This window comes from Centroberyx affinis, unplaced genomic scaffold (genome assembly GCF_046629955.1).
Source record: "Centroberyx affinis isolate AG114_WGS23_722 - 3 ecotype Tasmania unplaced genomic scaffold, CSIRO-AGI_Caff_v1 ptg001921l_1, whole genome shotgun sequence".
In the NCBI taxonomy this organism is placed as follows: domain Eukaryota; kingdom Metazoa; phylum Chordata; class Actinopteri; order Beryciformes; family Berycidae; genus Centroberyx; species Centroberyx affinis.
In genome coordinates this window covers 1-16,779 of record NW_027280284.1, presented here as the reverse complement: position 1 = coordinate 16,779, position 16,779 = coordinate 1, and the positions used below count along the sequence as shown (strand labels likewise).

The 16,779-nt window shown below is 40.6% G+C and overlaps 1 protein-coding gene across 1 annotated transcript; it reads right to left on the bottom strand.

Annotated features, from left to right (window-relative positions):
- Window positions 1-1,144: 1,144 nt before the first annotated feature.
- On the bottom strand, window positions 1,145-15,546 carry dnajc25 (DnaJ (Hsp40) homolog, subfamily C, member 25). The gene is made up of 5 exons (XM_071530374.1): window positions 15,211-15,546; window positions 8,549-8,701; window positions 5,833-6,203; window positions 3,898-3,997; window positions 1,145-2,744 (listed from the first exon to the last, which is right to left on the bottom strand). Exons 1-5 carry the CDS (start codon window positions 15,544-15,546, stop codon window positions 2,622-2,624), a joined length of 1,083 nt encoding a protein of 360 aa, XP_071386475.1. The 3' UTR covers window positions 1,145-2,621.
- Window positions 15,547-16,779: the final 1,233 nt, after the last annotated feature.

Here is a 16,779-nt window from a genome sequence, read left to right as displayed (position 1 = left end):
ATGCGATTCTTTACATTGAACGTCAGTGATTTCAATTAACACTCCGCTCAGAATAAAACAAATAAAATATTATTCCCCCAGATTATGGAGAAGTAAAGCAGCTGTATTACTGCCTGTGAAAAATCACATTAACCGACTTCTTCTAGTAAAACTAATCCCACCTGAACAGAGCTGCAGTTCCCACATTTTGGTTCAAGAGACGCTCGAGGGAAAAACGACAATCCTCAGACTTCCCACGGAAAAGACCGACGTCACCCAGAGGAAACTTCTGACAATTTTGATCAAACCTCTGTGGCTTCCTGGGAGAAACCCGGTGTGGAAAATGTAGCTGGGAGGAGCAGCTTTGGAGCTAAAAAAAACAAAAAAAAAAAAAAAAAGTAACTAAAGAACAAAGAGGTGTAATCATGATTGTAATTTTGTCACCGCGAAATTTTGACGCGGTCTCACGGCAGTTCGTGAAATAGTCACGAAATTTAATCTATTGATTCGTGTTCATGGACACGATTTTTCCATTTTTTTCGTGACTCTCAGCACGACTTTCAAACTAATGTATTTCATTTGGAAGTATCTTTCGTGCCTGCAACACGTTTTTTTTTTTCTGTCAGTCAGGACTCAGGAAGTAGTGTGACATTGAAATGAAACGGTGGTCGGGGTGGAGGATGGGCGAATACGTTTACCTTCGATTCCCAGCGTGTTCAAAGTACATTTCAACCGTAAGCCACGTTTAAATTTTTAACAAACGTTTTTCTTATTTAACCATGACCAAACCATTTCTCTAACCTCAACCAAGTTGTTTTAGTTGCCTAACCATAACCGTAACACAAGTTGTTGTATTTGCCAAAACTTATGTTTTCAAATTCCTGGTGGAGGAACGTTTTTCAGGTCGTGCTGAGTGTCTCGAAAAAAATGGAAAAATCGCGTCCATGTACACGAATCAATAGATTATATTTTCATGACTATTTCACAAACTGCTGTGAGACCGCGTTGGACCATAACAACATGGGTGTTAAAAAAACAGAAAATTAAAAAAAAAAAGAGCTGTCAAAACTAAAAACTAATTTGAAGTAAAACTAAGTTGTTTAAAATGCAATAATAGTAAGTCATTACTCCACTGAGGGCTGAGGTTTGAAGACGGGAACTGAAACTGATTCCCTGTCGGACACATTTTGTCTCCCACGCTCCTGCAGTTCTGACTTTGGCTCGTTTACACACAAGACGTCTGAACGGAAAAGACTTGAGATTTCTAACTGTGTTCTGTGTCTCGGTTTGTTCTCCCCGTTTCCCCCCCGCTGCCTCTCCCTGCTCCCTGCCATGCAGATCAGACCAGCGCCACAGAAACGTCCAGAAGGATTATAACAGAACAGATTAAGAAAATCCCAGGAGGAAATGTATCCGTTTATACCATCTGTTATGTACAAACAGCCAGCTCATCGACGGTATTGCAGCTGCTGAGTTTGCTTTCTTCTTTACAGAGTTGTAACAGATACTGTATGTATTATTCCCAGAAAGTTTATACTCCATCTACAAATCAACTCCTCAGGAATTCATGTAGACAGTCAAATAAATTCTGCTTTGTATCTTTAAATAAAAATCTGTACTCTGGCTGTTGGTTTTTTCATACTAAAAGTAGGGCTGAACGATTTTGAAAAAATATCTAATTGCGATTATTTTGACTGATATTGCAATCGCGATATGATTTGCGATATTAGAGGGAATGATCATTTTTACATCATTATTCTCATTTTCATTGGAAAATGTATTAAAATGATTATGGTGTGGTTTTTGCGGGGATCTGTACCAAACAAAGATGTTTTCTTAAGTCTGTAGAATATGATGTGTAGGCCAGGACATCTCTGCAGCACCACAATATTTACTTTAAAATGATATTTTGACACATTTCACCTTTAACAAATATTGCGCCTCCTGCGATTTGAAAATTGCAGTAGGCCATATTGCGATTCCGATAAAATTTCAATTAATTGTTCAGCCCTAACTAAAAGGCATAAATGCATGAGCTCCAGCGATTTTCTTATTTTTCCAGAATATTCCACTGTTCATACATTTCAGGCATTTATCTGCCGCTCTCATCCAGAGCGACCTGCAGGCAGCGGAGCCGTGCCTTGCCCCAGGACACTTTGACCTGTGACCTTCTGGAGACCGGATGGTCTGTGAACCTTTGGGCCACCTTGCACCTGGATGTCCCTGATCAGAAAATAAAACAGATTTACCAAACCCACCGAGGCATCAAAACTCCTTCATCCATCAGAGTTTACCGTCCCGCATGCTGGGAGGAAACATAAGAGAAAATGGTGGGGAGAAAAAAAAAATGTAAATAATAATAAAAAAAAAAAAAAAAAAAAAAAAAAGGAAACTAGCAATTTTCCTTAGAAATTAATTGGGACTGTACCTTTGCAAAAAATGTAAATCGCCTTAAAAAAATGAAACCTCCCAACCTCCGCTCAGTCTAAACCTCTCATCCCCTTTGTGACATCCGATGAAATCTCTAGGAAAATATCTCTTGCTATATAAACAGAGTCAGTCTTCTCTCTGTACATGAAGCTCACAGACGGTGTGTGTCGTCTGGGTTTCTTGGCACCGGGGCAGCTGTGCATGTGCGGCCGTCAGTCGTCGATGAAGGTGAGCCGGCCCGGTCCCTCGTTCTTCATCCAGCGCCGGTACCTCTTCATCCTCGGGTCCGTCGCCATCTTCACCTTCATCTCCTCTTCCTGCTCCTGTTTGTACACCTGACCAACAACAAGGGGAACAAAGTTTCACAGGCAAACAGCATGGTTAGCAAATTATTGGGCTAAGTGGTGAGACATTTATTTTTCTTTTTTAAGTAATGGTCATAATCTTCTAGAATGCAACTGTTCTCATTGATCTTCCGGTAACACTTTACAATAAGGGTCACTAAGTTAAGGGTTAGTTAATACTTAATAAGCATTAACTAACCCTTAATTAACAGTTAACTAATGTGTCTGGTCATCATTTACTAATGGTGTTCATGTTAACTAAGGTATTAATTTATACGTTATATAAGAGTCATCTTTATAAACTATTAAATAATGTATAAATTAATACCTTAGTTAACATGAACACCATTAGTAAATTACACATTAGTTAATTGTTAATTAAGGGTTAGTTAATGCTTATTAAGCATTAACTAACCCTTATTAAGCATTAACTAAGCATTAACTTAGTGACCCTTATTGTAAAGTGTTACCATTTTAAGTAATGGTCATAATCATCTAGGATGCAACTGTTCTCATTGATCTTCCTATATAGATTGAATATAGGAACCTTTTTATGGGTAAAGCTCCCAGTGTCTGAATTCAGTTAATTGAAAGGGAACTGACCCCAACCCCGACTCACTGATATTCATCTTAACATATTTTTTTATTTATTCTTTTATCGTGCTCATATGCACAACCTCAGTTTTCTCAGATTCAAATAGAAACAAAATAAAAAATTCCCCAAAAGGTTTATGCAGATCTAGAGAAGCTGATTAAAGTTAAAATGTCTCCTCCTCTTTCCTCTTCACACACAGCTTTCCCAGCTACGTTTACAATGAAAAATCACTTTTACTCCTTTTCCACATTAAAAAAAACATAGCTGTCAAAGGATGGGTGAATGGATGGAGGAAGGAGGGAAGACAGAAAAAATAAGAGAAAGAAAACCAATAAGACCTGAATGAAATGTAGGCAGGAAGAAAGGAACGGAGGGAAAGATGGTTGACAGAATGAGGGAGAGAAGGAAAACCCATAAGTCATGAAGCAAAAGGAGGAAGGGTAGAAAGGAAAAAGAGGGAAAGTAGGAAGAAAGAGACAAAGGAAAGACTGAAGGTAAAAAGATGGTTGAATGTAAGGGAGGAGCGGTACGTCGGACTCGTCCACGGACCTCGTAGTTCTCTCTGATCCAGAGCCGTTTCTCCAGGAAGGTTTCTCTGAGCTTATCCTCCAGGCTGTCGAACTGAGACTGAGACATCTTCATGTTCCTCCTGAGGAGCAAACAGAGACAAGGTGCCGTCATGTCAGCCGCCTCCGAGCCGAGTCGAATCCTGGACGGAAAAAACTCTGCCGGGGAAACTCTCTCTCCGTTCATAAGAAGGAGAGAGTAAGAAAACCCCGAACTGCCCCCCCCGGGCCGATGATGTAGAGCAGGAATTCTCAACCTTTTTCATATCAAGGACCCTAATTTAGTCCACATTAGAGCCACGGACCCCTATTTGATGAGAGTTTGTCCCTCGGACCCAAATCTGAGAATATTTTTTTTGTCAGATTTGATTTTGTCCAGAACTCCATGACTGTCTGTATTGTAGGTAGAAAGAGAACAAAGAAACTATGATCTGGGGCCAGTCGCATAAAGATAGACCCAGTCTTAGACTTAAATGTGACTTTAAGTCAAACTTGCTATGGACATTTACATTTACCTGTTCCTACTACTTCTTGATTGTTGTAGATCTCTAATGGGTTGCTTCTGTCTCTAAAGACTCTCTCTCTCTTCTTCAGGTTCTTTCCAATCTAACCAAAGATTTGCCGTCCTTTATGAAATAGCTTCAGTATATAAACGTCCCACTCTGACAGTTAGGCAGACTCGTTGCCATAACAACAACTCAAGATTAGCCAGGGGGAAGGTGGCTATCTTTCCTACCTCAAAATAAGTCAGTCGTAATATTTAAGTAACAGACAGTCTTCATTAGTCTAGTCCAACCTGAGAATGTAAGACCAGTCTAAGGTCTTAAACTAGCTTTATGCAGCTGGCCCCAGAACAGTCATTCTGCGACATTATCTAATTGCATTGCATTATTTCATTTTCAAGAAGTTAACAATTCATCAATTTTCTGGGGACCACCTAGAACCCGCTCAATGACCCCTGGTGGTCCCCGGACCCCACGTTGACGACCACTGATGTAAATAATACTGTGTTCTTGTCTACTCTCCATCCATCTACAACTTTTGAGAAAATGATGGTGAACAAGGTGGTGAGACTTTATCTGCTGCATAGCTCTATGTCCATTCATCTACTCATCCGTCCATCCATCCATCCATCCACTCATCCATCCATCCATCCCCTCATCCATCCATCCATCCACTCATCCATCCATCCATCCGTCCATCCACTCATCCATCCATCCACTCATCCATCCATCGTCCATCCACTCATCCATCCGTCCATCAATCCACTCATCCATCATCCACTCATCCATCCGTCCATCCATCCACTCATCCATCCATCCATCCACTCATCCATCCATCATCCACTCATCCATCCGTCCATCCATCCACTCATCCATCCGTCCATCCATCCACTCATCCATCCGTCCATCCATCCACTCATCCATCCGTCCATCCATCCATCCACTTGTCCAGCCATCCATCCATCCATCCACTCATCCATCCGTCCATCCATCCACTCATCCATCCATCCATCCACTCATCCATCCACTCATCCATCCATCATCCACTCATCCATCCGTCCATCCATCCACTCATCCATCCGTCCATCCATCCATCCACTCATCCATCCATCCGTCCATCCATCCATCCACTTGTCCAGCCATCCGTCCAGCCATCCACTCATCCATCCATCCATCCAATCATCCATCCATCCATCCGTCCATCCATCCATCCGTCCATCCACTCATCCATCCATCCATCCACTCATCCATCCATCCATCCATCCATCCACTCATCCATCCATCCATCCACTCATCCATCCATCGTCCATCCACTCATCTATCCGTCCATCAATCCACTCATCCATCATCCACTCATCCATCCATCCATCCGTCCATCCTAAAGAACCTCCTGGAACCTCCTGGTGAAGACCGACCTGATGATGTAGAGCTTCTCCTCGTCTCCGTACTCCTCCCGGCAGATGGTGAAGCGATACACCCAGGAGGAGTACCAGGCCACGTAGGTGGTCAGGTAGTAGGGGAACAGCACGATCTTACACAGCAGGATGTCCGACAGGTTGGGCTTCTGGTAGCCCCCTTTAATATCGATCTTGTTTTTGATGATGTCACGGATCACCTCCTCCTCCTGCTCCCGGATCTCCTCTTTGGAACGCCGGTTTTTCCCCTTCTCCTTGGTCCGGTTGAGGAGGCCCTGCTGCTTGGCGATCTCCGTGGCCTGGATGCGGTACTTGGGGACGGTCACCAGGTAGTTGATGGCCTCGTTGTAGCTGCTGTGCCAACTGTAGAACTGGAGGAAACAGAGGGAAGTAAGATGGTTAGAGTTAGGAGGCTCGGTTTGATGCAATCTCTGAACCCATCGTCTGTCGGTCTGACGACAATCAGACTCTGGGGGCGACGGCCGATATTTGGGGGTTTCCGGTGGAGCCAGCGGACATCCGGGCCAAGACTTCCTCTTCCGTGCGCCGGTCATTGTTTACAGTCCGATTAGCGACTTGAGACGCGAGAATGGAGTCGGAGTTGAGAGACGACGTTTATAGAGATTAGCCGAAATGTCGTCCGGACCTGAAACACCTACAGAAAGTCTCGATGTTTGTGTGTTGTGTGGAGAAACGTTCGACTCTCGCGTCTCAAGTCGCTAATCGGACTTTCAAGGAAAATTCCAGTCGGATACTCTTATGCCTAAACTACGCAGCATGCCTAACATTTGCGTATCTGAACTTTTTGCGGCCCAGCTGCAGAACTTTAAACTGCTGCAGCAGCTCTGCTCTTGTTCTGCTGGTTGTGTTGAGCCCATCTATATTCTATCTATGTTTAAGTGAACACACTTATCTAGTTTTGCTTATTTTTCCACAAACTCAGGTTGTACAGTGAGGAACATTAATGTACCATAGAGGAGTACTTAGGTCACTTTTGTTCGAGAGTGTAGGCGTACTGCAGCCAAACAGAAGCTTCTCAGCGGCTCCACAGATGATCTCATCTCAACATTTAAGTGACATTGATAATTTGTTTACTGACATGCCGATCAACAGCGATACTAAGCTAAATCTTGGCATTTATATGGCTCAAATACGCAACAGACGCACAACAGACCACTGCGTAGTCTGACAAAAATAGAAGCCAAGCGTATCTCCAAAGTTGCAGTTCCAATCCGGCTCCGTTTCATACGTGTTGCTTATGTTGCAGCAACACGGAAGTAAATGTAAATCTGGGAAAAAAACAAAACAATTCCCCAATATGTGAAAGGATTTTTTCGATATCGATATATGACGATATGGCTCACATAAGCGAAATCACGTTAAATAATCAAATTAAGGTTCATAATATTGAAACAAATGGTAATGTTTGGTGTGATGTCAAACTAAACTAAAGTTTTCACATAATATTCCTACCATGCTTCATTTTGTCTGAGTTTCTAAATAAAATGAGCTTGTTCTCATCAGTTCAGACAGCAGAATTGTGCGTCTCGATATCCCAAAATCACCAGATCATCACAATATAATCCCACTGAAAGACGATAAACGATAATATTGAATTATCGTCCAGCGCTAGGTGCAGGGAAGCCTTGTCATGGGGAGTCACACTGACAAAACTCTGGGTGGCAGTTACTGATATGGGCGAGTAGACAAATACATACTGTATATAAATATATTGTATTTACCATCTTTTCCCTTCTCTTCCCCTCTTGATATAATTTTATTCAACATGTGTAGCTGAATTTTTCTTCATCCTTTCATATATATCAACTTTCTTTCTTACAGTTTTTTTTTTTTTAAACTGTCATTGTTTGCTTGTATAAAATCCCTGAACCCTTCATTTTGAAGCCTTAGGTCTAACTGATGTCTGGACCGGTTTCATCTATCTGGACCGGTTTCATCTGTCTGGACTGGTTTCATCTGTCTGGACTGGTTTCATCTCTCTGGACTGGTTTTATCTGTCTGGACTGGTTTCTGGACTGGTTTCATCTGTCTGGTTTCATCTGTCTGGACTGGTTTTATCTGGACTGGTTTCATCTGTCTGGACTGGTTTCTGGACTGGTTTCATCTGTCTGGACTGGTTTCTGGACCGGTTTCATCTGTCCTGTCTGGACCGATTTCATCTGTCTGGACTGGTTTCTGGACTGGTTTCACCTGTCTGGACTGGTTTCTGGACCGGCTTCATCTGTCTGGACTGGTTTCATCTGTCTGGACTGGTTTCTGGACCGGTTTCATCTGTCTGGACTGGTTTCTGGACTGGCTTCATCTGTCTGGACCGGCTTCATCTGTCTGGACTGGTTTCATCTGTCTGGACCGGTTTCATCTGTCTGGACTGGTTTCTGGACTGGCTTCATCTGTCTGGACCGGCTTCATCTGTCTGGACTGGTTTCATCTGTCTGGACTGGTTTCATCTGTCTGGACCGGTTTCTGAACTGGTTTCATCTCTCCCTCCCCAGAACCTTTTGCCTTTGGTCTTAACGAGCCTCGTTAGCCGGGACAGCAGAGCCATGCTTGGTGTTTAACGGTCAGGATGGAACGGTGCTGGTTTCAGGGGCTCAGATGTGGTTTTTGGCTTTCGGGTCGAATCCTCATCAATCTAGAAACGCGCTACCTCAAAATAAAGCCCGTTCCCATAGCAACAGGAAGTGTACGCTCCTACCTGGAAGATGGAGATGGCGCAGATGGTGACCAGGATGACGATCCTCACGTCCACCTTGGGGGCGAGGCGGCGGCGGTAGTAGGCGTAGTAATGGCGGTAATATTCCTCCGGATGGTCCAGCATGTAGTCATAGTCTTTACGAGAGTCTTCATCCTGCAAGAGGAGGAGGAGGAAGAGGAGGAGGAGGAGGCATTTTAATAAAGTTTTTCTAGATCCCTTTTATCCTCATCTCTTTTCTTTATTCTGGTTTCCTTTTATCATTATTCTTATTATTGTTGTTATTAAATGAAAAATATTTATAATTATAATTTTCCAAAACACTGTACACTAGGGCTGGGCGATACGGTTGAACTCAATATCACGATAATCATAAGGATTTTTTTTCGATATCAATATATATCACGATATGGTTCATGTATGCAAAAATCACGTTAAATAATCAAATTAATGTTCATCTCATTGAACCGAATGGTGATGTTAGGTGTGATGTCAAACAAAACTGAAATATTCAAATAATATTCCTACCATACCTCATTTTATTAGAGTTTTTAAGTAAAATTTGCTTGTCATCATCAATTCAGACAGCAGAAATGTGTCACGATATCAAAATATCTTCATATCATCATGATATCATTCCACTGAAAGACGATAAATGATAATATTGAGTTATCGCCCAGCACTACTGTACACTGTTATTTATTGAAATTTATTCAAAATTTTCTGGTACAGGATATAAATTCTCCACGCCAGTAACACCAGACTCTACAGCTCAAAACAAACAACAAAAAAAAATACCACAATATATATATATTTTTTAAAATCACAATAATTTCACAGATAATCACAAATAATCACAAATCAGCTTTATAAATTATACAAAATATCCTTTGTTGACCAGAATTTTTCCAATCTATTTTTGAAAGAATAAACTGAAGGAGCACTACATCCTCTGGAGGCTCGTTCCATGCTCTGACAGCACCGAGTGTCAAGAAGGTTTTTCTCTTTTCGGAGAAAAACACATTAGTGGAAATAATTATAAATGGCAATGGCAATTTATTTATGAAGCAACATTTCATTACAAGTAAACTCAATGTGCTTTACATTGAAAGACAAAGAAAAGAAAAGAAAGAAAGGCATAGAACATGAGAACACAGGTAACATGAGCAACATAAATATAGGAATATAAGCATGAGTAAAGTGCTGAAACAGAACCAATGAAGCATACACCCAAGTTATATTAAACATACCACACAGCAATAAAGATCCAATAAATCAAACATAAACCCCCGCCCCGTCACACAGCCGCACATGCAATCAACTGCACAAAAATGCAAGTGCCGTAATACAAGTACACACACACACACACACACACACACACACACAACTACATACACAGTAGCTAATCATAAGCAAAGAGTATAAGAGTATAAAGAGTTCCCTCTTAACTCAAACCTATTATTCCAAAAGGGGATGACAGGCTGGGCTGTGATGTCATATATTCTGTGAACAAGCTTATAGACCTCAATCATGTCTCCTGTTTACTAGAGAGAGTTGGTAGTTGTAATTTTCTTAACCTCTCTTCATATGAGATCTCTTTCAGACCTGGAATTAGTTTAGAAGCTCTTCTCTGAACCACCTTCTCAATTTTTTCTATATTATTGTGTTTGCCTTTGCCCAGTTCACATGCCAGATAAGATGAAACTTCATTGATCCCTGTGGGGGAAGTTCAGTCACTGCAGCAGCAAGAAAAAAAAAAACATAAGCAAACAAAATATAACCAAGGCACTAAAAATGGTAAATAGATACAATAAAATAGAATATAAACAATTGTGGGGGGATATAAACATGCGCTGCTGGCCGTTTCAGCACATTAAGTGGAATATAGGTGGGAAACAGTGACGGGAAATTCAATATATCTCAATATAAAACAGTGACAATCCGTCTGCTGTCAGGAACATGAATGGTGATATCAGCTCCATGTTATTCTGCTGTCAGGAACATGAATGGTGATATCAGCTCCATGTTATTCTGCTGTCAGGAACATGAATGGTGATATCAGCTCCATGTTATTCTGCTGTCAGGAACATGAATGGTGATATCAGCTCCATGTTATTCTGCTGTAGTAATCACTAATGAGACTCTTGACCATCACAGTTTCACAAGCTCTCCATCCAAATTATATTATTGTCACTTTGTAACGACATTTTTAAATTGTTGTTTACATTCTAGCAGCCAATGGCATCGCTGGAAAGATCTGAGTCTCAGAAATAAACTGAATTCTGCACAGTCAAGACTTTGTTGTCTCTGAACTTTTATTGATCACATCGTATCCTGGCTGTATTGATCCTGGACCTCAGATCACGTATTGAAATCGTATCAGGAGAGAAGCAGATCGTCCATCACTAGTGGGAAATATCAGTTACTCATACACTTTATGGATTTCCATGACTCGTCTCTCTGTTTACCGTCTCACTGTTTGTTTCCCCTCTTTCTCCTGTTTGTTTCTGTTAACCCTCTGGGCTTTTTGGATCTCAACTATTTGTTCTGTTTTCAGTTTTTAAATCATTTTCATGTACAAATAATATGCTAAACGACTTGTATAACGAGTCGTTATGAGACGTCAGCTTGCTCTTGTTGTTCTTGCTTGTTCTTATCACTGGTTGTGTAATATGTGCAATATGCGTAATGTGCAAAATGTGTAATTTGTGGTTGTGATTTGCTACAGTATGTGTTGCTTTGTTATACGTTGTTTTTTACTATTACTACTATGGAGGCAGTTATATGTGCGCAGCATTTGAGTCGAAGACAAATTTCCCCACGGGGACAATACTGTTTTGCAGCCCTGAACGATGCAACTAACGATTATTTTCATTGTCGATTAATCTGTCGATCATTTTCTCGATTAATCGATTAGTTGTTTGGTCTATAAAATGTCAGAAAATGGTGAAAAATGTGGATCAGTGTTTCCCAAAGCCCAAGATGACGTCCTCAAATGTCTTGTTTTGTCCACAACCCAAAGATATTCAGTTTACTGTCATAGAGGAGGAAAGAAACCAGAAAATATTCACATTTAAGAAGCTGGAATCAGAGAATTTTGACTTATTTTTCTCAAAAAATTACTCAAACCGATTAATCGATTATCAAAATAGTTGGTAGGGCTGGGCGATAATGCGATATTATCGTTTATCGTCTTTCAGTGGAATCATATCATGATGATATGAAGATATTTTAATATCGTGACACATTTCTGCTGTCTGAACTGATGATGACAAGCAAATTTTACTTAAAAACTCTGATAAAATGAGGTATGGTAGGAATATTATTTGAATATTTCTGTTTTGTTTGACATCACACCTAACATTAGGCTACCATTCGGTTCAATGAGATGAACATTAATTTGATTATTTAACGTGATTTTGCATACATGAACCATATCGTGATATATATTGATATCGAGAAAAATCCTTATGATTATCGTGATATTGATTTTAACCATATCGCCCAGCCCTAAGAGTTGGTGATTAATTTAATAGTTGACGACTAATCGATTAAGCGGTTAATCGTTGCAGCTCTATTTGTATTGTATTGCTGTCTGTGTGGCTCTTTCTCTCCTACTGCATCAGTGCTGAGTCAGATCTACAGTGAAGGTCGTCAGGGTTCATCACCTCTCTCTCCAGAGCATCACTTCTGTCTCACTTTAATATTGTTAGACTGATTTACACTACAGTCACCAGTCTGACTCCTGACTGAATGTTCTGTGTTTCATTCTCTTAAATCCATTCTGATCTACAGTCTTCTGCTTAAAGGCTTGAAATGAGTTTCTTAGTCAAATATAAATAGTGAAGTTGATCCTGTGTATGAATTTCTTTCCAAAGCCTTTGCCTTTCCATCAAGGCAAAGAATCTAAAATATAAGATAGTTTTGATTTGTTTTACACTTTTTTGGCCGCTGCATAATTCCTTTTGTATTATTTCATAGTTTTGAGTCTTTACTGTTTTTGTAAAATGTGGAAAATGGTAAGAATAAAGAAAAAAGTGGTGCGTTCAAACTTTAGACTGATAGTGTTCTGGTTTCAGTGGAGAGTTTTAGTGTCTGATGGTCTGAATGTTTCAGAGGCTTTTCCACCCGACAAGAAGAAACATTAAGGGGGGAAAACAAAATTTCTTTGGCATGAAAATAGACTTAGACTTTAAAGATAGTGACAAAACATCCATTATTGGCAGCTTCAACCCAGAAATATAATCAATATCTGCATTCAAAACCCATATTTGTCTGTCACTACAGTACACAGCTGTGATATATCAGGGTATATGCAGGAATCATGAAGTTAAATTCAATACCTTTTAAGACCTTTTCAATATATTTTAAGACCTCAACGCCACTTTGAGCTGTAACCGGTTACATCAGCGACACCTTTAACTTACATTTACTATACATTGATTTTGAGATTGCAAAACTAAACAGTCTTAGTTTGCGATAACTTCTCTGGACCGCTGTATCAATACAACAGGGCGTCTCTTAACCTCCGGGTTATGCATTACTGTTTCCGGTTGTAGTTTGTTGTAGTTGTGAGGAGCAAAATAAATAAATTCACACAAACTTTTAGCACACAAACTCTTTGGACAAATAGGCTATTCACATTGAAAAAATAACTAAAAAATGTAATACATCATAATCGCCATTAAGGCTTTTTAGTACTTTTTATGGGCCTTAATTTTCACTAAATTGATTTATTACCTTTTAATACTTTTTAAGACTCCGCGGGCACCCTGTATATAGACTAGAGCCGGGCGATAAATCAATATTATCGTTCAATTTATCGTCTCTCAGTGAATCATATGGTGATTTTTGCTATCATGACACACATTTCTGCTGTCTGAACTGATGAGAATTTTATTTCAAAACTCTGACAAAATGAGGTATGAAACATTGTAAGTAATATTATCTGAACATGTCGGTCTTGTTTGACAGCATACTGCCTCTTCCTCTGGACACACACAGAATAATCCGCCTCTTCTCCTGGACATTCAGAGCAAAGCAAAAAGTGAAGCACCGTGCTTCCAGCAGTAAAACACCAAATACCACAAACTGTGTGAAATCACTTTCTGTCGAGACTCTTCCTGTCAGCAGAAGTTTAAACAGCCAAAACTTCCCGCTTCAGGACGGGAAGAAAGCGACACATCAGCAAAACACACTGACATCAGCAGGAGTTTAATCTCACTAAACTCACACTAAACTCCTCCCATGACTTCTTCCATTACTGTTATGCATCTATTCATATTTGTATTACATCATTAACATTATTTTCAATGTGCAAGTACAGACTTTGGATCAAACATCTCAAATATCAGCAGACAAAACTAAACAAACCTCATGAAAAAGAAGTCAATACGTTACTGAACATTTTCCTGTTTCCAGATAGATCATCTATTATCATTTACAGACTCAGGCGGCAACTAACAATTATCTTCATTATCAATTAATCTAGTGATTGCTTTTGGATTAATTGGTTTAATCATTTCATCTATAAAATGTAAAAAAATGACAAATATATCACAAGTTCCCACAGCCAGAAAACCCTAAATCATTTTGATATGAAATGGAGAAAAGCAGCAAAAGAGAATTCATAAAGCTGTAACCAGCAAATCTTTTCAACAAATGTTTTCATTTGTTAAATGACTAAAACGATTAATTAATTAACAAAATGATAATCAAATAAGTTTCTGTTAACTGAAAAACTTAAATTTTAAAATAATATTCCTTAAAATAGCCTTTAAATATTGAATATTGAAGTATAACACAACCCTACTGCTGCTGCATCTTATTTTTCCCTATAGTGATATTATAGGAATATTATAGGAACATTACAGTGAGACCACAGGAGGTAAAACAAGTCACACAGTAAGTTACTGTAAGGAATACTATAGGAAAATTACTGTGGCACCTTAGGAGGAAATGAAAGACACACAATGTAACTAAATTACTGTGAAACTACAGCAGACTCCTGTAGGGAATTAATAGAGACACTACAGGTCCCCATAGGAATATTATAGGAACATTTTAGTGAAAACACAGGAGATGAAAAAGTCACAGTCTCAGGTCCTATAGGAATGTAACAGAGACACCATATGGCATCATGAGTCCCCGTTAACAATATTACAGGAGGGAAGAGACCCAGGAAGTTACTATGAGGAATCCTGTGGGAGAAAGTCCCACAGCCAGTCTGTAATAAAGTCACAGTGAAACCACAGCAGACTCCTATAGGGACATGACAGTGAAACCATAAGGAACCATAACTCACTATAGGAACATTAGAAGAATATTATAGAGATACTACAGGAGGTAAAGACACACACCAAGGTAAAGACACAGTAAGTTTCTATAAGCAGTACCTCAGGAACCTCTCTCTCTCTCTCTCTCTCTCTCTCTCTCTCTCTCTCTCTCTCTCTCTCTCTCTCTCTCTCTCTCTCTCTCTCTCTCTCTCTCTCTAGGATCAACTGACTGTTCCCGTTAACTCAATTCAATTCAAAGAGGTTTTATTGTTTACATTGCCAAAGCAAGTGTGAAATAAAAACAAAAAACGTAGGCTACGTACAATTAAAGATATACTAGAATAAAGAGATGTGTAAACACAGCTGTGTAACTCTCCGGTTTCCACCGACCTTTAACGTCTCGTACGCGGTGGCGACCTGCAGGAACTTCTTCTCGGCGGACTCCTGGGTCTCCCCGGGCAGACCCGGGTCTCCTACGCGGAACCGGTCCGGGTGGTACCGGCGGGCCAGCTGCCGGTACGCCCGGGCGATCTCCGCCTTGGAGGCCTGCCGGTCGACGCCGAGCACGTCGTAGCAGACCTCGGTCCCGCAGTACAGGCCCTCGATCAGCGCGCCGGCCGCCGGCAGGGACGACACGGAGAAAAGCAAAACCACGAACCGCCACGACGACGCCGCCGCCGCCGCGCGCCGACACACACGGCGCCCATGCTCCGCGGGCGCAGCCATCTCTCGCTATGCGACCGACCGGGCACCGGAGTCGCGCGCTGTTTGCCTCATCGGCACGCGCCTGAGCTTCGATTTGAGCTGGCCGGTTATATCCGGGACGGAGGGATGACGCGCACATCAAAGATCCCGTGTTTGGAGAGATGGATGAGTGGAGCGCAGCGATCTACAAGGAAAACGGTGTTAAATTTAGCAGAGGAAACAAGCGGTTGTTGGATTTTGATTGATTTCCTGAAGGATACCGGTTTAGAAACGGTTTAGTGACTAGTAATGATCCGATCGGACAGTTATTCAGCCAGCAGACGGCGGTAATACAGCGAACAAGGATGTGAACTGCCGGTAAGAGCAAAGAAGAAGAAGACAGGATGAATCATACGGAAGCCCTGAAGGGGAAGAGGGAGCATCGCGATTCTCCTGGTGGATCCAACTGTTCGTACAGAAAACACAATATAAGCACACAACTATACACAGAATAACTGAAAAAAGTAGAAATCCTTGAATTACGATAAAAATCATAAACTAGATTGAAAACAATTGTGGGGTTATGGGATTGTTTTGCTGTCAACAACACATGTCGTAGGCAGTGGGATGAAGCATGAGCAGAGTCAGCAGTGAGCAGTCTTTGGGTTTGTGTGGAAACCGGATCAAAGAAACTGATGTTTTCAACTGAAGATGTTCACTCGTTAACTTTCCCATCAGCACCGACGCTTCAGACTCACTTCATGTTCTCTGCCCTCATTTCTCACATTTTACTCTCATATTTTGATCAAATTTCAAACTTTCCTCGTTTACTGCATTTGCTAGAAATAAACACGAAGACTCTCTTGGCCCCGTCTCCACAAACCAGTAATCCCTTAACATAACCTGACATTTACATTACAGTAATTCACCCCTTAATTCATGCAAAATCCTCTTAAAATGAAGGGAGTTATTAATGGAGACCCCATCAAAACCTCCTCAAACTCCCCTTAATGTTTGACTCCTTACTTTCTAATTTAATGTAAACTTCAGGGATGCAGGAACTTGCCCTTAATAAATAAAAATAAAAAAAATGAATAGGAAATACCACGAAAAAGAAACAGAGAGTGTACTACATTTTCATTGTTATCATACATGTTAAAAGTCACCAGAATACAGGAAATAAGATCTTTAAATATTAATCTAATCTAAAAGTCTCTAGAGCTTTGATTTTGAAATCTCCCTTTTTCTGGACTGGAGTTTTTTTTCAATGGAAAT